Raw genomic sequence first — 22,954 nt, 5'->3', positions numbered from 1 at the left:
GTGCACAGCCAATGTGCAAATCTACAATACACAGGTTTATTATTTATAAACCTATTTTAATATGCTATATTGTTTATAGTTTTCAGGATCTCCAAGCAATGGAAAACACCCAATTGAGAAAAGTTCTTTGCAAATTAACTGGGCCAGAAAAAATTATCACCTGTCTGTAGACATAACTTATTTGTGTCACTGATTTCTAAGGAATGGGATGTTACTATGATTACAGTAGTGTGTTCTGATCTGAACTTCTTTCCTTCTACAATCTCCCCCCTTATAAAATCTGCACCAAATTTCTTGATGTAAGTAATAAATTTTATGTTTGTTTGTTTGTCTGCATTAAGATATATTTGCCAAAGGTTTGGAAACCTAAAATTAGAATATTTAATAAGCAACTACTGACATTTATCACCTTCTTTGGGATTTACCACTAACCCAGTGATGTTATCTTTCTTGAGCTAAATTAAAAGACAAATTCAAGTCCTGCATGGTAGCCACCAAAAGCATATATTTGAAAAACAGAATTCAGCATGCCATATTATGCATTATTTAATGGTATGCAAATTATCAGTCAGACAGTTAGGAAAGCCACACTTCAGCATTAATAAACAGCAATACTACTACTACATGAATTATGATATTGCTATGATTTATTACCAAGTTTTGCATTTTGATTCTCCTTGAAAATTTATTCCATCTGATAAGCAATAACCTATTTCCCCTCCTACGCCTCCTACTCATTCCTCAGATCTGTCCCTCCGGCCCACCCAATGGGTGTCTGCAGGAAATGGGTACAGAAATACAAAGTCACAAGCAGCTGCATTGTCTTATAAGCATCAATAATTAAAGAACAAGCAAACACCACCTAAAGCTCCAACATTTATTGTGTCAATGTTAAGCACACTTTTTGAAAGACAACATAGAATGTATAGAAACAAGGGGCCGGGGACTCATGCTCATTTCCACAATACGGGTAATTAGGTTGGCTGGTTTCAAAAGGGCCAGGACGTCACTCGGGACAGCGGTGGTCCACGAGCCCTCTCTATGGGACTGATTCACTATTCCAATGTGGGTCTGTTTTTTTGTTTTTACATTTTATTAAAAAATATAAATAAAATGGCACTGCAGGCCCAGGCAGGAAGGACTCTGCAGGACTCTGTCTTCGCACACGGCTTCTTGGAGGCTACTGTCAGAAAACACCACAACTAGCAGGGCGACAGACCACGCAGATGTCGGCCGGGCGGCACGCGTCCACCCCGCCCCTGGGGGCTTCAGATTTTCTCAGAACTTAAGGGCTCTCGAGCTTCCATCCGAAAACTGCCACACATCTTGAGCTCTCTGGGTACTACGCCGAATGGGGGTGTGTGAAGAACCTAGAAAGAGAATGGAGACAGAGGAGGGGGGGAAAAAAAAGTACAGGTGTGACTTGGCCCAGTGATTTTCTGTTCTCTAACTAGCTTTTTACAATTATAACTTAAATCAACCACAGGTTGAGCCACTGGCATCTTAAACATGAATTCAAACTTAACCTCCCCCCAAAATCTCTGACCTCTGAGTGCCTTTCCCATGAGCTCCCTCCCTGCCTTCCCCCAAAGGCCCCAGGCCCTCTACCCGATCATATGATAATCCTAAGAAACTCGGGACACACCTGGAAGGAAACACTTTCCCTTATGACTGAGAAAACTTGAGTAGGAAACAGTCCTTTGGTTGAGGAGAACAGGGGAGGGAGGAGGGAAGGGGGACAGTTCCTTAAAATAATAATAAAATTATAAAGAAACAAAAAATCAAAATTGATGTAAAAGCAGCACAACAAAAACATGAAATGTCATCAAGTTCAACGTCAAAGCAGCCAACGATTTACAAGAGGCGAACAAATCTCTGAAGAGGAAAACCAGAACCCAAAGTAGTTGCTCCCAAATTGCACCAAAAACTGCCTGCAGTCTCTTTCAAACATGCAGTTTTCTTTTCTTTTTTTCTTTTTTCTCTTTTGTAAGGGGGAAAGGCAATGGTGAAGGGAAGAAGGGAGTGGTTATTTTCCTCCGGGGCTCCTCCCTTGCTGTGTGTACAGACTTGAAGCAGCAGAACTGGGAGTCCGGATGTGCCGAGGAAGAGGGCTACCACTGTGGCATTCCAGGCCTCGTTGTCATGGTGACCTGAAGCAGGGGCCTGGGGCCTCCTCTCCCCTGACTTGGCTCCACAGGAGGCCCAGGATCTGGAGCTCAGCTGCTCTCAGGAATCCCCCCCCTTGAGCAGTGGAGACCTGGGCTGAGGGGCCTGCTGTGTCCAGGTGGGCTCTGGGAATCCTGTTCCCAGTCCAGCCCTAAGTCATTGTCGTTGAGGCCCCGTTGGCTGATATCCCATCAAATCCCTTTGTGAGACCTGCTACCAATACTGAAAAGCCTAACAGACAAAGCATAGCATGGGCATGTACCACGTACACTGTTAAAAGCACAGCCCCCTGTGGGCTTGGGGGGCGGGGTCCTGATTTAAAGGATAGACTTTGGAAAAATCACTTACACTGCCTTTTCTGCGGTCTGGTAAAGACCTGATATATACTCCCTTTAAGTAGTCTTTGCCATTTTACAGAAAGGAAAACCAGTATTCGTTTCAGCCATCGAGTCGTGTTCAGCCGAGTTTCAGTTTTGAGCACAATGACCCATGTGAACTACACTGGTCTCCTTCCCCATTCGAAAGGGAGAATGAATCGCATCCTATGACCATAGATGACACTGGGAAATAGAGAGAGAGAGAGAAACAGGCCCATCCCCCTAAAGGCTGATTCACTCGCCATGTTTTACTAAATGAAACAATGCGCTAATGGGATGACGAGATGACAGCACGCAAATGTGCGCCCCAACAATCCACGTCTATGGTTGATAGCTGTAGCTGCCCTGGAGTAAACGTATGTAACCCCAACTCTGCCTGTGTGTTCTCATGTCCATTTCTCTAAAAGTGAGCTAATTTACTCTTAATTGGGAAAGCTGCAGGGTCTTAGGAGACACTTAGGGAAATTTGCTAAGTGGCTCATGCCCTTTAGAAGTTAACAGTCTTTTTAAAAAACATTTCTCCAAGCAGGTTTAAAGAACACTGCCAATCCCATCCTCATACCGGCAAAATTCCCAGCATTTTTCTTTTTAAAATAGGAAGTTGTCTGGAAAAAAAAAAGAGAGAACGGGATGGGTACATTCTTGAACACACCAGGCCCGGGGACAATGGAGCAACAGAACCATCATGAAGACACAAGTACAACACAGTCCTAAGAAATCACGTTTGTGTGTGTATGGAGCAGGGGAAGGAGATTTAAAGAAAAGAAAATACTGTATTTCCTCCCTCACTCTCTGAGTAAAGTGTTTGAAAAAGGACAGACTGGGGCCTGAGGCTTCTCCGATCCTTTTCAAGAAGGCTTGCAATACCCCAGTACCTTTTAACAAACTTTGAGTGTCTGTGAATAAATCACCTCATTTCCGTATTTCTCCAAATGAAATGATATCTAACCCTCACCGTCACTTCCTTTCAAATTCTCACCTCACGTATTATGAACACACACAGTATATACTTATTACATATACAAAAATGGTATTTAAATAAACAGTGCTGTCACAGAATGCCCTGGGGAAAACTCAACTACTTCACACTTCCTGCCATTGCTGGCACAAATGAAGAACCCGGCGACCACCTCACTTCTTAGCAACCTTTAACACGTGTTCGTCAGTCCTGTAGGTCCTAAACAGACAGACAGTAAGTGGTCTCCAGGCGGAGGCAGTCCTTGCATTGGGAGAGTTTCTGCCAGTCTGTGAGAAATAGCATTTGCTGTATTCCTGTTAAGTTGTTCTCAAAATGAAGATGAAAAGGAACATTTTTAGAAGTTCAGGTATGGAGAGAACATTGCATCAACACATCAGGAAAGTCATAGAACTTTATTTGAAAATTTTGAAAAATGTTCTTAGCATTTCCTCATTTTAAAAGGATATCATGAATTCATCCTACTGTTGAAAGTGATTTTTGTTATTTTACATTAATATTTTTAATTTTAGGGTTTTGGATACAAGATGTCATCTATAAGTTATATTCTTGTTGTCCAGGTTTTCATGCTTCCATTATTCACTCAGTTTCAGAAACAATATTTTATAAGAGGGCTTCAGTAAGCCAGGAGACTAAGTACCCTGAAGAATCTGTCTCCCAATAAATTTATTTAACTTTGGGATCATGTAAATCAAACATAATCTGTGATTTATTACCAAATGTTTGCACCCCTCCCTATTTGCCATTTGATTTAAGAAATGTGAACATACAAGTATACAGTATCCACCATTAATTCTGTCAGGATGGAAAAAACCTAATTACACTAAAAGCATCATATACCAAGAAATTAATATGAATACTGTATATACAATGCACACCGCTGCACGCGAGCTCTTAAAAGAGTAATAGGGACACATAGCGATTTTAAAGACATTTAATATAGTGGAGCAGAAGTCACCATGTCTAAAATTGGCCTGGCACTGGGGAATATTTCTATCCATCTTAAACAGCATTCTAGATTCAGTTGTGAAGTAACCTAATCTAAAACACATATTGCTCCCCTCAGTTCACTGCCAATTATCAAGTTCTACAAGTTACCTCCCCTGCCCCATCCTGTCCCATCCCAGCTCTCCCAAGACCCCTCTTACCAGATTCCTCTCTGCTTCCCACCCAAACGGGCTTAAAAAAATAAAGCCTACTAAATTCTCTTTATTTTAGGAAGATAAAGCTATTCTTGCCTCAGATAAAAGGCTTTATAAAAAGGCCACCTCGTAGGCACCAGGGCATAAGAACTGAGCAACAACAACAACAACAAAAAAAAGCTACCACAAGAAGACAACAGAACAGCTTTTGTTTTGGTTTTTACAAGAATAAAAACAATGTTGTATCCATTCGTCTACACTGGGAACAGGGAGACAAAATCACAGAGGTATGTGTTATAATAAAGCAAAGAAATGCTGCAGCATGCAGTATTTGTAAAACTGACAACACAGATTCTGAGGAGGGGTGTTGAAAATAGACCTAACTTGCTTTTCAAAGATGATGATTCATTTCATAAATCTGTGGATTGGTCAAAAGATAATTAATTGAAGGGATATTCCCAATCTCATTTGCTATCTGCCAAGAAGACCCTATAGAAACATTTAAAAGATCTGTCCTGTCTAGGGTCCCTAGCATGTCCGAATCACAAGGCAAACCACCACACATCTCAGAAATCAGTGGCTGATTCCACAGATTGGCCACATGTAGCTAAACTCCTGGTTATTGCTTTCTTTCTTTTCTCTCTCTCTCTTTTTACCTGATGCCATCATTTCTGGATTTTTAGATCTAGGAGGTGTGTTTATTTTTGACATGAGGAAAGACTCTTATATGGAAATGAAAAAGCTGATTTCTTTAAAAAAAAAACCTTGTTAACATTATGCTATAGGATAGGATGGGGATGTTAGAATAGAGAAGAACTTTTAGACAACAAGAACAGCAAAAAATCCAAAGGAAATAAAAGCTTAAGATGCTATTACCACTAAGTTTTTCATTTATAACCGAATGGATTACTGCTAAGAGATGGAGGGAAAGTTTTTAACATCAAACTGAAAATTATTCCAGAACTATAAAGTCTAAAAACTATTTGCATGATTTGAGATATATATATTTTAATATATAGTAAGTATTTTATGTTCCTTTAGGGTATAATACATACATCAAAATGCCCATAGAGATAATCCTGAAAAAGACTGACTGGCCTTCTCTTAAAAACCTGTTATTTTCTTGAAAGTAATTTACAGAGTGTGTCAAATGAGGACACAAGAAGCTTACATCGTGTACTTTAATTTTTTTATTTTTTTCAATAAAGGGACAAAATGGGTGTATGAACAGGTTAATGCAGACAACTGCCAAAAAAAACACAGACAGTGGTTTTTCCAATAGAACTTAACAAAGACCAGAAACAAATACAATAAAAAGCCAGGTTGTAATGACCTTTGGTCATCCAAATAAAAAAAATAAAAACAAAGAAAAATAAAAGATCAAATTAAGTGCCTCTGTTTTGAACAGGGCACATAAGCAATAATAAATAGTGACTCCCATAGTAAAAGATAAAATTTCAAGTTACGACAAACAGCTTTCATTACAGGAATAGAAAAGGCCAATAACAAAATATTCTGCATTGCCATTTACAAAAAAGTATTGACTAAAGCGGGCTTTCTCTTTAATATGCTTTGCATATGAAATTCTTTCCAATCTAAATATAAAGCACCATTTAGTTTTTGGCAATGAAAAAAACTGCAAAACATTGTGGGTTTTTTTTTCCTTTTTTTCTTTCTTTTACTGCATATGAAGGTAAGATGCTGGAATGTAAGGGTGATAGAAGGAAAGGGACAAAAAGCACACTACATAACAAACCAACGTTATTCGCTTGCAGTACTGCATACAGTATGGCAGCAGGAAAAAGGAACAAAAAAGGATATGTACAACCCCTATGACAGCCATCCGTGTGACATTCTAGCAGGCTCCCCCAAACCGCCATTATATGGCTTCTCATTTGTACAATGTCACACTTGTTTGTTTCTCTCTCTTTTTTTTTGAAGCATACAAATAATTTGCACTATATTATCCTGCCAAATTAAAAAAATATACTGTGGCAGCCTGTCTTTTTTTTTTCCACTACCAAAAAAGGTACATTGATACCTTTTAAGAGAACAAGCAACAGTTAAAAATACAAGCTTCAATATAAATACTATAGTGCCTAACACTAGATGAACATTTAATTCAAATACCATTCTAGAAATACAGAAAAAAGACCATAAATGTGTTTTAGCATAGGAATCAACATGAGTGTGCATTTTCCTATATTTAAGTACTATATAATCTTAAACCTTTCCCCAATGTATGTTTTTTTTTTACAACCTGAAGAGCGGTGTGTATCCAAGGCATAGAATTTCCACTACCATTTTTAAATGGATAACAAGTCTTGTAACACCACCAAGACAATAGAACCCTAAAATGCAGTTCCCCCCTAAACATAATGAAGTGTTTTTTAAAAAATTTTTTTCTTAACATTTATATTTAAAAAAGTTTTGTACAAAAAATCCTTGCACTGTAGAAGCGAAAGCAATCATTCATTTCTATGTTAAGTGTATTCTGTTTTCCATTCACAGCGCTTGCAATGTTGAGTCCAAGTAAGTAAGCTCATTAGTCAAGTAAATGGCTGGAAAGTTTTTTTTGTTTTTTTTTTAAATGCTCATCAATGAGATTGTGTTCAATTTTTTTTCAGCATTCTTGCAACTTTTCCCTTAAGTATAGACCTGTAAACTGGGAAAATTGTACAGTGCACTTAATTGTCCTATCTGAGCAGGTTTATTTTATACTCAACCTCTGTATCTCTGATTAGAGAAAAGATACAGATATTACAGGCAGAGTCAAGTGCTATTTGAACACCAACTGGGGCAGATGCTAGCTTAATAAAAAGAAAAAATTTTAAAAATAAAATAAAGACAATGAATCCTCTTCCATGTTAACACAAATAGCACACAGTGTATGGAAAAGAAATGAAGTACAACTTTTAGGGAGCACAGACATATATACTGCTACTCTTAAAATTCTTTCTCTTCCTTTTTTAAGAATGTCACATTTCAATGCGTCTTAAGAATTCATAGTTAATCATCATTGTATCAATATTAGCTTATACACCTGTTCTAGTTTAAAATGGCAAATAGTACTATGTTGTGCTAATAAATCACTTATTTTTTTCCTCTGTTACCCTCTGTCAAGCCTATTGTCAGCCTCTTCTTTTTAATATGGTATACGAGGTCTTGAAGTTTATCCTCTGATTGTCCCTTTGACAACCAAGTGGATCTGGATCTATTTCTTTTCGTGCCAGAATTTTTTTAAAAGACATTATGCAAAACAAGTATCTTCATGAAATGAATTCCTTCCTCATGTATTTAATCATGTTCCAGGGCTTTTGCACGTTGCACATTCAATGTAGTCATCATTTTTTTAAAAAAGCAAAAACAAAAAACTTTGGGCAAAACAGCCCATTTCTTTTAAGCTCTCACCAGGAGCAAAACAGCTTTTATACTGGTATAATCAGTTTTGCTTAGAAGCTTAAACTAAAGGGGAAATGATGATTAACTAGGACATAATGGGTCATATTTTAGGTAGCCATTGTTGTGAGAAATACAATATAGAATTATATGATAGGTCCTAAGGTTTATTACCTTACCCAATGCTGAATTAAGCTACAAGTTTATAACAAGTAGAAAGAACCATCGATGTGGTTTTAATAGATCCAAGGCACTCATTTTAAAACCAAATGATAGAATAAACTTGTTTTGTTTTTCTATTAATTTGTCAATTCAAGGCCTTTTTTTCCTCTCCAATTAATACATTTTAACCCTTTAGAGACAGACATTTAGCTCATAGAGATTTCCTTTCAGCACTACCTATTCTGTCTATAGAGGGTTAATCCAAAGACTGTTTTTCCTCCTCATGTTATAAAATAAAACTGTACATGATATGTATTACAGAATGTATGCAGCATGGTCTTTTTCTCTCTCTCTCTCTTTTTCTCTCAGAACGAAACTGGAAACAGCAACATTTTTGCCCAACAACGAATTGGGGACAATTTAAAATAGCCATAACATACCATACATGCTGTCTAAGTTTAAAAAAAAACATACACAACATGTAAATTATTGCACAAGAGAAAAGGCTCAAAGTTTGCGTAAAATGCAATAGTATTGCCCCATACAGATCATGCATTCAAACGGTGAGAACATAAAGGAAAAAAAGAAAAAGAAAAAAGAAAAAGAAAAAGAAAAAACAGGTGTGCTGGTGACAAGCACTCTCATATTCTTAGCTTCCGATACTTGTTTGTTTGTTTGTTTGTTTGTTTGTTTAAATCACATGGGTCTAGAAAAAAATCCTACCAGGAGTGGGGCTGGAGGGCGATGGGGAAGGGGGATGGTGAAAAAGGAGGTGTCAGGTGGGAGTGAGGGAGGGGTATTAATATACCTCTATTCAGTTTTTATATCATTATTCAACACTCGATCACTGTGCCATTTTTTCATGTGTTTCTCCAGGGTACTGTACACGCTAAAAGGCATCTTACAAATTTCACATTTGTAAACGTCCTTCCCCACCTGGCCATGCGTTTTCATGTGCCTGGTGAGCTTGCTACTCTGGGCACAGGCATAGTTGCACAGCTCGCATTTATAAGGCCTTTCGCCCGTGTGGCTTCTCCTGTGGACAGTGAGATTGCTACAGTTCTTGAAGACTTTCCCACAGTACTCACAAGTGTCGCTGCGTCTGCCCTCTTTTGAGCTGGGCCTGCCCGGGCCCGGACCACTAATATGGGGCGTGCTCCCTCCACTTCCCGTGCCGCTGCGCCCCGAGATCCCTCCGTCCAGCTCCCCGGGCGGTGTGGAGAAGCGCAAGCTCCCGTTCTCCGAGGAATGCTCCGACGAGGAGGCGAAAGGCGATTGTCTGGAGTCTCCGAAGCTAAGGAAGGGATCTTTGAGTTGCCTGGAGGCCGCGTAGCCGGCGAGCCACTGCGAGTACACATTCTCAGTGTTGGGCATCGCGGCTGGGGGCAGGTCGAACTCCTTCTCGAGCTTGATGCGCTTGGAGAAGGGGCTTAGCGAGCTAGGGCTGCCCAGTAGCAGCTTTTTGGACAGGCCCCCGGAAGCCGATTCGCCCGGGGAGCAGCCGCGGCCGTTAACAGTGCCATCGTCTATGCGGTCCGACTCGCCGGCCACCGAGTCTTCGTCACAAGTGTCCCTGTGGCCCTCAGCCTCGGCCAGGTGGCCGCGCTTATGCTTCTCGCCCAGGACCTGGTGGAAGGCCTCGCTGAAGTGCTGCATGGAGCTGAGCACCATGCCCTGCATGACATCGGGCAGGGCACGGCCCTCGTCGCCCACGCCCACCACTGCGCCCCGCGAGCTGTTCTCGTGGTGGCGCGCCGCCTCCAGGCTCAGCCCGAAGCCGTAGTCCACCCTCTCACTCTCTGTCAGCTCCTCCTCCTCCTCTTCCTCCTCTTCTTCCTCTTCCTCGTCGTCCTCCTCTTCCTCCTCGTCCCCATTCTCTGGGATCAGGTTGGGATCGTTCTCGCTCTTGAACTTGGCCACCACGGACTTGAGCGCGCTGCTGGCGCTGCCTACCAGGTCGCTGGTGCCGGGTTCCGGGGAGCTGGCGGTGGAGAGGCCATCATCAGACTTGACGGTCATGGGGGATGACTTGTGCATGTGCGTCTTCATGTGGCGCTTCAGCTTGCTGGCCTGCGTGCACGCGTGGTCGCACAGGTTGCACTTGTAGGGCTTCTCGCCCGTGTGGCTGCGCCGGTGCACCACCAGGTTGCTCTGAAATTTGAACGTCTTGCCGCAAAATTCGCATGACTTGGACTTGACCGGGGGCTGGGAGGGAGGAGGGGCGGATTGCAGAGGAGGGAGGGGGGGCGTCGCCAGGAAGGGCGGCTTGCTACCTGGCTGGAATGGTTGCAGTAACCTTTGCATAGGGCTGGGCCGGCCTGGGGACAGCGGTGGGCTAGACGTGTTCCCTGCCAGCTCTCTAAGTCTCCTAGAGAAATCCATGGCGGGAGGCTCCATAGCCATTGGGTTCAACCGCAGCACCCTGTCAAAGGCACTCGGGTGATGGGTGGCCAGGGCCATCTCTTCTGCCCCCAGGCGCTCTATGCGGTGGGGGTCCAAGTGATGTCTTGGTGGTGGACTAAACAGGGGGGGAGTGGGTGGAAAGCGCCCTTCTGCCAGGCCGGAAGCCTCTCTGGATACTGATCCTGGTATCCTTAGCAGGTTAAAGGGGTTATTGTCTGCAATATGGATCCCATGGAGAGGTGGCTGGGAAGGACATTCTGCACCTAGTCCTGAAGGGATACCAACCCGCGGGGTCAGGGGACTTCCATGTTCGCTTTCTAAGTAGATTCTTAATCCATGAGTGTTCTGTGCGTGTTGCAAGAGAAACCATGCACTGGTGAATGGCTGTTTGCAAGTTGTACATGTGTAGCTGCTGGGCTCATCTTTACCTGCAAAACAATACAACACCAACATCAATGTTTAATCACCGAGGAGGGCATCAGCAATTGCTTATTTATGTTCTGTCTCCAGCCTGCCCTGCCCCCAGCCCTCAGCCCAAAGGCCTGACCAACCCCTTCCTGACCCATCCCTTGTGCCTGGCACATCCAATTGTTGGTGCCCAATTAATATTTGTCCAATCAGTCTTCCTGCCACTTAACTGAGTTCTAAGAATTTTAAATCCAGTCTCCAAAGCAGGAAAATCTAGACCAATTTGAGCTTGAGGATGATAATCCCTACAGTCTAGGGAACCTCAGCAAACATCTTCTGAACTTTCCAGTCTTCCACCAGCTGTTGTATGGGGAAGCCATTTCCTATCTGTGTCTCCGTTTTCTCATTTAAGTAAGAGACTTGGACAAGGAGACCTAAGGGAAACTTTTCTGCTCCCTAAATCCCATCATTCTATTCCCCCCTAGGTGGCAGGTGAACTTTCTAAATAGGCAATCATTTCACAGAGATATCAAAAAAGAGAAGGTCAACTCATTACAATTCTCTATGGCCCCAGAGATGCTTTTCATCTTAGCCTGAAATACATTAATTGTTGATATTGTTAAAAATGAGAAGGCACTCAAAAACTAATTCCATGGAAGAGAAACTATCAACATTCTCACATCCCGGCCTGTGTGAGGGTCAATGAGTCCCAATTCTAGTTCCACAATGCCCCACGAGGACTCCCATTTTTATCTCAAGGGATGTTGTGAAAAATCTCAAAAGAGACATTTAATTCAGATTTAACCAACTGGCCATGTCAAATCTTTAGAAGTTACCCCCAAACAAACGGAAGCCTAGAGTTAGGAGGAGAGGCTGGTGCCTACTTAGTCCAACACCGCATCCGAGTTTAAGAACAGTTAGAGCAGCCAGCGCCATGACCGGCAGCGGGCTGAGAAATGCCACACTATCCTCCTCCTCATTATTTTGAGAGGCTAACAACGTGAACCAAATTATACAACATCCTGCACCCTCGGCTGCGCCTCAGCTCCAGTTGAGAAAGAAACAGAAAGATACAGTTCAGCTAGTCAACTCTTTGGCTAGTAGCCAAGCCGTCTGGAGAGGGGCCCTGCTTAAGTCACATTATTTCTCTCTCGTTGAAAAGAACCCGAGAGTGGTAAATGCCACTTTGGCAAAGTGGGGCCAGCTTGACTTTACAATCATTCATATTTGGAGATAGCTAAATTAAAAAAATCATATATACGCCAAGGGAGTAACTAACAGTTTACCAGTCAACTGCAGCATTAAAGAGGGTGCAACTGTTGGTGGCCAAAGGACAGGAGGAAGAAAATAGACAACTTCCCAGGCATTCCCAAAAAGACAGTATACAAAACACAGATGAGAAATAAACTTTAGCCTCTCTCTTAAAAGAGGGGCCAGAAAAGTTCCTGAAAGCCTCGGCTAGTAACTTTTTTAAAAAAGAAAAAAATTCACCATGAGCTATAGTGGGAATGAGGAATTAACTCAATTATGATCCCTCTATTTAGCAAGCCTAAAAGAAAAGCTAGCAGGGTCTCTTCTCAGGATCCCCAAACACTCATATTCCAAAACAAGCCAGCCTCACTCAAGCACTTGTCTGAATAATGGACTCCCTGCCCTGACCTTGTAATTTACTTTACAATGCATTTATAATCTCACTCAATATATCCCACTCATGGGTAAATCTCTTTAACAAGATTAGATGATAAGATACCAAAATTAGGTTTTAAACATTTGCCTAATGTGGAGGGGGGGAAAAGGCAGAAAGATTTTGAAAGAAAATGCTGACATGAGTATCACATTATCTGCCTATTTTTGTTTGCCTCCTCTCTTCCAAAGGAAATAGAAAGCATCATTGAGAGTATTTTCATAATTTTTTTTTACTTGGGTCCTAAATAGGCAGGAAAAAAACTATCTGGTTCCAACTACGGTGACCCTCCATGGCTTTCTCCTTTGCCTCTCTAGGACTCTATGTTATTATCATACAGTTAGCCTGACAATCTGAATTGGGTAAGTGAAAAAGGAGATTTGCAGCTGAAGCAAGTCCTTAACACTTTCATCACTCCAAATGCCTTAAAATCATATTTCACCTTACAATATTCTGTTGAAACCCAGCACTGGACCCATGGCCATGAACGTGGCCATTGATAAATGCTGAGATCTGCAGAGCGCTACATCAAGGACCTCGTCTGTACCCTTTGCTTAGCAGAGAAAAGTCCATTTTATTTTGCTGCCCTGAGCTCCCTAAAATTTTGTTTTTGGAGACCACATAATCACACTACAGTATGTGAACACTGTGCTGTTACCCTCCCCTCTCTCCCATACATCAGGTCAGAGAAAATGGCATTTCATCTTCTAATGAGCACACAACATACAGTTTTCACTATCGCGTTTTAGTGTTCCCATCAACTAGATATTCTGGACCGTGAGGGCAGCTAGTGTAATCATAATGTCAATGAGAAGGGCTGTTACGATTGAGACTAAAGATTACATGGAAAGAGCTGCTTTGAAACTGGTAATTATTACCAGTCCACTAATAGCAAATGATGCATTACAGTTTCCCCATATAATCTGTATTCACTCAGCTCATGCCAGTGTACCATATTATATTACAGTGCTCACAGATTCTAAATTCCTAAACTGCAGTCATCAATAAATGTGTTGCTTGCCATAATTTGTGAAATTACTTTGTTCATAACATCTTTGATGGTTTAGAAAGACCAGAATTGATTTCCTGCATGGCAAAATTAGGGCTACATTGATTTATTGACTTGTAAAATATAATAATATTCTTCATTTACTCTGATGAAAATCAACTTCTCAATTCGAGAGCCTCACTGGGCAATCACAGGGCTTGTTTTGATTTAGAGCAATAAGCTGAGACCTGGCCCCAAACACAGGAACTCGAGGCATGAGAACAGTTCAAATGCACTATTAGCTCACCTACTGGCTTTTATTTTATTTCACTTTATTGTATGGGAAGGAATGACCCCAGTTCGAGTTTGTCAGGTGATTAAAAAGTCACATGATCAAAGCCTCAGGGTTTAAAAAAACAAGGAGATCTGATGCTGGGCCCCGGACTCTATGATGTACTAGTTTGTGGCTCTGGAACAGTCATTTAATTTCCCTGAGCCTTAGGTTTCCTATCTGTAAAACAAGCATAAAAACGGTACCTTAAAGAATTGTGAGGCTCAAATGACAGGCATATATAAAAGCCCTCTGTAAACTATCAGGTCCAACATGAATGTGAGTTTTCATTACTACCAGGCTTGACTGGTTACCTAGCATAATGACTAATCACATTACACACCCAGAAGGCACCCAGGGGAAAGTTGGAGTCTAAAATCCAGAATCCGGGTCTTACTGCAGGCCAAGGGGAAGCCAGGTTAGAGGAAGGCTGGAGGGGGCTGTTTTAAGGACCATGACTGTGCCCACCAGAAGGGGGGCCTCAAGGGAAGTGCTAAGTGGTCTGAAATCCTGGTGAAGGCCACTGAGTGGGATGGGAGTCAGCTTGGCTCTAGAGCTTTCCAAAGCCCCACAACCCATTTCCATATACCTTGTTCTGGTCACTCCTAAACTGGTCCTGCCAGCATGGGCTCCAGCAAACTGGGCGCCCTCCCTTTGCAGGGAACACAGGGGTTCCACATGAGGCTCCTACTTTCCCACCCCAGAGAGAACTAAACTGATTCCCAGGTCAGCAGCCCTTGGCTACTCAGCTCCACCCTCATCTCTACTGCCCTACTTCCCCACCTTCCTCTTCCCTCCAAGGGTGGCTCTGTTCCCACAGTCAAGTGTGGGGCCCCAGGCACCCCCAGCCAAACAAGAAGCACTCTCCCCACCCAGGACTTAGTTAGCATGTAGGGACTCGCAATCATGAGTCCAACCTCCCAAATCTGCAATCTGTGACCTAAGCAGGCTTAGGCCGAGCTTGGTGCGGAGGGGATGAGGCAGGGGGTGGGACAGCCAGAGGAGAAGATTTTAGCCCCTGTACCACCCAACCCCCAGGACCCAAAGGCTCATGAAAGTCACTCAATAAATCTTTGTTTCCTAGGATGACCTAAGAGTTAACAAAAATAAACAACTGGCTGTGAGTCTGGTCTCAGGGTGCATGCCTGCCCTGCAGACCCCATTCACTGGTCAGTTTGCCTCCTGTCTAAAGTCCAGGCCCCTTCTATAGCCTCGACTCCTGCGTCTTGCTCTTTGGTATTCTCTCCTATGACACTTTTTTTTTCTTTCCACAACAGGTTACTTTCCATTTACTTTCAAAATAAAAATACATTCACACTTGTTTTTTTCTTGAACCTGCTTTTTCATGTGTTTGGGGTAGAATCGGCCCCCCCCCATCCACCTTTTTAGCCCTGCATGACTCATACCATTTATTCCCACATAGAGAAGCAAGCTGTGTGACCCTCAGAAACAATATCTTCCAAAAACATTTTATAAAGATACAAACCTAAATTTCATAAAAAGGTCTCCACTATAAAATTTAGCTTGAACAAGTAGTGGTGGTGGTGGTGATGGTGATGGTGGTGGTAGTGGTGGTGGTGGTGGCTGTGTAGTAGTGGTGGGAATGGTGCTAGTAGTGGTGGTAGTAGTGGTAGTGGTGGTAGTGGTGGTGGTGGCGGTGATTGTGGTTGTGATGGTGGTGATAGTGTAGTGGTGGGAATGTTGGTTGTAGTTGTGGTTGAGGTAGTGGTGGTGGTAATAGTGATACTAGTGGTGGTGGTGGTGACAGTGATGGAGGTGGCAGTGGTGGTGGTGGTGGTTGTGGTTTTGGTGTGGTGGAGGTGGCATGGTGGTTGTGGTTTTGATAGTGGTGGTGACAGTGATGGCGGTGGTGGTGATGGTGGTGGTTGTGATGGTGGTGATAGTGTGGTAGTGGTGGGAATGTTGGTAGTAGTTGTGGTTGAGGTGGTGGTGGTGACAGTGATGGTGGTGGTGGTGATAGTACTGGTAGTGGTGGTGATAGTGATGGTTGTGGTTGTGGTGTGAAGGCAGCGATGGTGGTGGTCCTAGGTGTGATGGTGATGGTGGTGATGGTGGTGGTGACTGTGATTGTATCTTTGAATTCTAGCCACAGTGCTGTGAATTTTCCTTAAAACTAGGAGAAAAACAAGTAGAAATTACATATGTATGCACATATATAATGCACCACATATATATATATATATATAAATATACCATTTTAAATACACATGTAAATGCATATATAACATGCATGAAAATAACTTTGGAGTAACTCTAAACTGACTCCCTTCAGTTCCGGCCTCTGCTAAAAATGGATGCCCTGGAATAATTCAAAGTCTTAAATGAGGCCATGAGAGTGACTGTCCAGCAAGAAATGGACTCTGACCACGTAGACATAGGCAGTCACCAGCCATAGAGGCAGGCAAGACCCTGGGGAGGAGCCCCGCAGGGACAGGCTGCTCTGCACTCCCTCGTGCCCTCAGTATGGAAGGAAAGAAAAAAGGGGAGGGAGAAGCTGAGTGGAATGGTAGACTGGGTGCCAAGTGAGTAATGGAATAATACATATGCGGATGCCAGTCTATTTTGGAAGTAACTCCTTTCAGTATTTAAAAAGTAAGGGCAATTTCCAGAAACTCTCATTTCTATACACAAGTACATTTGAAAAAGAAATAATGCTCAACTTACAAATACCCTGCGGGGCATATTCTGCACTCATCCCGGGCGTGGGGATTAGAGCTCCATGTGCAGAACGAGGGGAGGAGAGGCCCCTCCAGTGCAGAAGTTTATCTGTGAAAGAAACCCAAAATCAAGCACGAAAGCTATAAACAATATGCACTGTAAACCACAGGATATCACATTTCAATTCCATTCAAATAAATGAACATCATTACAACAGCCTTGCAGATAGTTAGCAGGCCCAACACCTATATCCAAAGAATAGTGATGACTTATTTCCCACAGTTTTGTTTTATTGTTAATTTTGGTCTTTTTGACAAAGGGGAAGAAAGTTCTTTTATTTTGGGGGCTTTTGTAGGTATCGGGTGGTTCTTTCATTCATTTGCTTGTGGTTATTGCTTGATGACTGTTTTGTAATAAGATGTGAAAACAGCAAGGGGAAATTGGTAATATGGTTCTATTACCATAGGCTGGTAAAATGGGGGGTTTATCTGCAAGGCTGGTTTACATGCATACATTCACTTTACTTTAAAGACAAGCCCAAGCAAAAACAACATACTAATAGGAAACAAGTGGGTTCATAAATCATTCCTTCTTGGAACAGAGTCCCACTCTCCCTTCCGTGTCCCACTGCCCCCTCTGCCTAGGTTGTAGTTATGACAGCACCTTCAGTGACAGGGAAACCATAGGCATGTCAGGCCTAAGTTGAGCCGCACTCCAGGCTTCCCATACAGGCACAAAGCAGTGGAGGACAGAGATTAGACTTCTGAAGTTAAAATAACTTTGGCCAATTCTCAACATGAGGGTGAGGAATCCTCCCATTAAACAACAGGAGAGAACCAATTTTCCAATATAGAGGAACCTAGAAAAAGCGGCCGACCTTCTCCATTCTACTACCTTGTTGCACTCCGGTGAGGAAAAATGACTTCTCCCGCTAATAAAACATAAATCTAGCTGTAAATCAAGCATTTCTAGCACTGAAATTTTTGTGAGAAAAGAAATATTTGGTTTGTGCAACCTGGGGATTATATGGTTGATGTGGTAAGTTCCCGGCTTTTCTAAGTCCACCTTGAGCTAACCAGGCATGCAGAGGTCAGCCCTCAGACAGAACGGAGGGCAAATGGAGCAGGAGGTGCTCAGTGTGTTCTCGAGGTTTGGAGTTTGTGTTGGTTGGGGAAGGCAGGAGAGAAGAAAAACAGACTTTGATGGTGAGTAAACAGAGTATGTTCTCCACTAGCTTACTACTAAGAGCACTAAAAGGTGTTGTTGGGCTCTCAGACAGCAGGTCTCAAGTGTAAAATGCACCCTGTTCTCCTTGCACAGATCACATCACCGAGGGCGGCCCAGGCAGGTGGCATGAGGTTTCCCTTCATGAGGACCTGGTGGCTAACAATGGCATGGGGCTCGTGGAAGCTCTTCCACAGATGAGACGGCAGAAGTCTGTTGTTCCCAGGGCTGCAAAAGGAGCCTGCTGTGGAGGTTCCACCCAGCCCAGGACCATCTACAGAGGCACATCTTCCCTGCCGAGCTGAACAAGATAAATGCCGCAAAATGAGCCAGCAGAAGTAGGACGACTGGACTCAAATAAGTATGTCTCCGTTTGACTATTTGTGTTGAATGAATTGAGAGTATAGGGTAGATTTTGTCTACCACAGATTTTGTCATAGTGTTTTCGATGAGAAATCTGAGAATTCATTTTTCCACTTGTTCTTGCCTCAGCTACTTAATAACTGTTTGTCACCAAGACTAAAACCCTTTTCTTAGGCAACCCACACAACTGAGGTGCCTCTGTGACCCCAGCATGAAAGCATCAAGGTATCTGAACCCTGTATGGAAATTAGGGAGAGTCTAATTTCAAATTCCCTGTCCCTCACTCTGGGAAGAGACCCTGAGCTGACTCAAAAGGCCTCTACCCAGAAATGTGAGAACTGTGAACCTAATCCAGGCATGACTGCTTGCACATCTCTGGCTGGCAAACCTGCCCACAAGCCCGGTGGCCCTATTCTCCACAGCACCAGACCACGCAGTGCCGTGGGGCTCATCATGGAGAGTGCTGAGTATCTGGCACCATGGTTTGGTTTGGTTTGGTTTGGTTTGGTTTGGTTTGGTTTGGTGTGGTGTGGGTTTTCTGAGTTGTAAAAGGCCTGAGAGATCATCAAACCCATGCCTTTGTGTTACAGATGGGGAAACTAAGACCCTGAAAATCTAAGTGACTGGCCCATGGCTATACCGGTGTCACAAAGCAAAGATGAGAATTAGCCCCCTGACTCCTCATCTAGTGCTCTTTTCTGGGATGTCCATCTATCCCCTCCCCTCTACCGTTCCTGCCCAAATCTTCACCAACATGGGCCAGTGAGGAGGGCTCTCCTTCTCCTGACCCATTAGGAGAGACTACCTCTTGGGCGAGAGTAGCCCAAAGGTATCGAGTGGGCCTTTCAAAGGGTCCTAGTGAACTGACTTGGTTTCAGAACTGGACAATAACACCTGATCTGCTGCCTGCAACTCTTGGCTCACCCCTACTGCTTCCACTCTCGGCCTCTGCTTCCCCTGTAGCCAGCTGAAGAGAAACAGCCAATCCCATCAGCCTAAGGAGCCGCTGGCATTGTCTTTGTAAGACAGACTCATACTGGAGTTTCTCTTCCTCCGGGACGAGTCCGAGCACAGGCAGCGGGGAAACCCAGCTGATTCTGCCGCCTCCCCCACTGAACATCACGGCCACAGCACTCTCCTTGGTAAGGGGAATCGATGTTCCCACAGGAACTGGAAATGCTAAACTGTTAACAGCCTCCCTAGGGTTTAACTTCTTGCTATGATGCTTTCAATTATTTCATCACAGTTTAGGTAAAGTCTCACAATTAATGCTTCTAAGCATCACCCTCAAAGTACAGCTCTGCCTTCCCAGCCCACCCTTGACTGAAGGCTCTTCTCCCACCTGCACTGCCATTCTTCCCAGGCAAAGGTGGGCTCGGGCAGATGGCTAGGAAGTAGGTGGTCCAGCTATGCTGTCTGTTTCCTTGGTGGTACTCTTAAGGCAGAGGTTCTCAAAGCGCAGACCCAGGCCCAGCATCAGCATCACCTGGAACTTGTTGCAAGTGCACATTCTCAGGCCCCACCTCAGACCTACTGAATCAGAAACAGTGCACAGGGTCAGAGGGCAGCACTCTGTGCTTAGCAAGCCCTCCAGGTGATTCAGATGCACAACCCAGCCTAACAGGCACCATTTCCAGGTAAAAGGAGGCATGGAAGCTGGAAGCTCCAATGTTCTCTGGCAGAGACCCAGACTGGGAAGCTGTCCCTTCTGTCTGGGAATCACCTCCCTGGGTGACCAGCATAGGAAAGAGGCCCTGGCTCTCTCCATCAAGCAGGGAATGCTCTTTGCATAAGACAACATCCCAACCAGCTCACTCCAGGCGGGTGGAGTCCCCACCAATTCCATAAAAGCTGAAATGTTGGAAGCTGTGGCTCCTGCATGGACGGAGCAGGAACTGGACTCCAGTTTCCCTGCCTGGGCTCTCAGAGGTAGTGTGGCTCTCTTCTGAATCAACCTTTTAAATGCCTTGACTCCTCTGGTGAAAGGTATTTTAACCTGCTCTGTTTCATAAAGGTCTCTTCAGACCCGGCATATCCGCCTGGGGCCTCAGAACTGCCTTATGCACTGTCAGGCTGCAGTGTTTCCTTACGGCTGAATAAAAAATAGTGATTTTTTTCCAGGTCTCATTAAAAATATGCAACAAATTGGGTAGGATTTTGATTTAATGTTACACTTTAGTCCCTCTACATTTCTATATACACTGAGTCCCAACTTTCAATGCAGAGCTCTCTAAACCCCATTGGATGTCCTTGGAATTTAAGGTTACTAAATCAAGTTTTAGGTTTCCTCGAGAACATCTTGAAGATCCCTTTATTATTGGCATACTATTCATTTTGGGAATTGATCACTGGGTGTGTAATACACCTAATGACTCTACTAATCACCACATAATACTGCTCACCTACAAATGTGCCTGAACAGTGAAGCATGAACATCATTTCCCACACTAACGGCTGCCCTGGGTGCCCAGCTCTCAGCAGGGGGTAGAGCCCCAGGCCTCTCTAGGAGTACAGAGACATACAGAAGATTGCTCTTTACAAAAATGTACATGTATATACACGTATTTTTTCTTAAGCTTATATTTTTAAATAACGTCCCTATTTTTACAATGAGACAGGGCACAAAAGAAGTCAAGCTATCCCTAAGAGGAATGGCTACCTTCTGAAGCTGTGACCTCCTTTCCACCCCGGATCTTCAAGAAGAGAAGGGTACCAACCCACCATGATAGAGAGGGATCTCTACCCTGGGGACAGGCCAAAATAAAGGACCATTGCCAGCCCTTCCAGCTCCTAGATTCTCAAGTCTTCTCCCCACCCAGCCAGGAACTAACTTCTAGACTGCACTTAAAATGCATCCTGAAAGTTTGTAAAGTTCCCTGAAAGAACCCATTCCAGTTCTAGCAATATCATTGGATCCAAGTCGCAAAAATAACAACAGTGCAACTAGTCTGGACGAGAGAGGCTTCTTTAACCAAAAGCAAATCCACTGAACATCTTTCTAGCTCTTGACCCTCAGTTTACAATGGATGGCGGCTCTCCTTTCTCAGATGTGGTAACTTACCAGAGTCCTAGAGAACACGCATGCACAAGCTACGCCTGTGCCTTGAGTTGTGTGTCGGTCTCAACTGAGCATGTGCCAGCTTTATGACTGCTAACAGACTTCTCAATCAACCTTCCATTATAATCAAAATCATTTTCCCTTTTGTCCTACACATGAACATTCCCATGAGCATTTTTTCCATCACTGCTTCTTACTAGCTAAGGTTTTACCAAATCGTGGTGCTCTTTAAAAAGTGCATCCTGTACAAATGAAAGCGAGAAAGAACTCTAGAGACACCACACTACAGAATTTCTGCACTGAAACGTGGCCATGGTTCTTATATTCCTTGATACTTACTTCATCAGTAACTGTAATTTCATCAACCACTCGTCCTCTCTTTTGCCCAATTCTGTCCTCTCGGAGCCTTCATCATCTGAACAACACGTACTACCCTCACCTCAAGAGTTCTCACCCTACGCATTCACTCTCTGAGGCAGGATGGAGAGATGACATCTTTCATGCCCCTTTATCTATAAAAATGCAAAAAATGCACGCCACCAATCTGTCAGGCCTAAACAAAATTTTCTGCAATCTGTGTCTTTAACATAAGCAAAGCATATAATTCAAAAAAAAAAAGCTTGCTTTTCTGAAGAATAACTAAGCCAGAGACATTGTGTTCCATCTTTGTGTTGAAATGTAGATTTCCCACTAAAAGGCAAATCCTTCATTTCAAAAGGTTGAATAGGATGCTACTTAAAAAAAGAATTCCAGCTGGTTAAATTTAGGGTGTTGAAAAAAGTTCACTCCAATAATATTCTTTGGCTCTGGGCCCAAAGTATTTTCACTTGATCGTGAATTAGATAAATTTTTATTACACATTACACGTTTGCCTTAGAATGGTAGAACTTATTGAGGAGACTGGAAGGGCAGCTGCATAGAAAGACAAATTGTCTTAAGACAGTTTTTTTTTCTTTGTTTAACTGTGTACTTTACTACGTAAAACATATGTACCCAGGATAAATTCCATTCGTTCATTCTTTCAAGCATACATCCAACAATTATTTACCAAATGCCTATACTGCCCAAAGCAGTGTGCCAGCCCCTGTGGTTAGTGCCAGGGAAACTCAAACCCAAACTACAGGAGCCTTCACCTCACAGAGAAGATAAGGCCTGGACAGAACTCTCTCTACTCCATTGTAGAAAGTGTGTCACCAGAGAGGTACAGATAAACTGCTGAGCAAATTCAAAGGAAGAAAAATTTCTTCCATTTGCAAGAGAGGAGAGTGGATTTAGGGACGTGGTACCTTAGGAACCAGACCTGGAGAGTCAAGAGGAAGGATGTTCTAAACAGAAGAAAACGCAGGTATGGATGCCCAGAGGGAAGCAGAGCCCAGAGTGTGCACAAAGCCAGTGGGGCCCAACAGGTAGTGACATTTCAATCAGGATATTGTGCATTGATTCATTCGGTTGACAACGGAGGACGTGGCCACCATCTACATGGCCCTCTGAGGACTTCTGTGACATCTTCAGCTTTCGCAAGCTGCTAGTTTCAAATACCACGTTTTTCTTAAAATCAGGGACACAGCCATGTGGACTCTTGTGAAACTCCATG

General features: G+C 43.3%; 1 protein-coding gene across 8 annotated transcripts in view; it reads right to left on the bottom strand.

The window, feature by feature from the left end:
* Positions 1 to 863: 863 nt before the first annotated feature.
* The window catches only part of BCL11A (BAF chromatin remodeling complex subunit BCL11A), a 96,800-nt gene continuing 74,709 nt past the window's right edge, over positions 864 to 22,954 (bottom strand). For 2 of the 8 annotated variants that reach the window (XM_045827567.1, XM_045827566.1), the window contains 2 exons: positions 16,722 to 16,823; positions 3,245 to 11,053 (listed from right to left, as the gene is read on the bottom strand). In XM_045827567.1, the coding sequence (XP_045683523.1) occupies positions 9,033 to 11,053; positions 16,722 to 16,823 (2,123 nt within the window). In that variant the 3' untranslated portion in view covers positions 3,245 to 9,032. Of the gene's footprint in view, positions 1,371 to 3,208; positions 11,054 to 16,721; positions 16,824 to 22,954 lie in introns of those variants that run through there. The other 6 variants (XM_045827569.1, XM_045827572.1, XM_045827573.1 and 3 more) reach the window with 6 other exon arrangements.

This window comes from Phyllostomus hastatus, unplaced genomic scaffold, assembly GCF_019186645.2.
Source record: "Phyllostomus hastatus isolate PE091 unplaced genomic scaffold, TTU_PhHast_1.1 phas_scaffold_78, whole genome shotgun sequence".
In the NCBI taxonomy this organism is placed as follows: domain Eukaryota; kingdom Metazoa; phylum Chordata; class Mammalia; order Chiroptera; family Phyllostomidae; genus Phyllostomus; species Phyllostomus hastatus.
The sequence above is the reverse complement of the archived record's forward strand: the minus strand, read 5'-3'. Positions and strand labels throughout refer to the sequence as shown.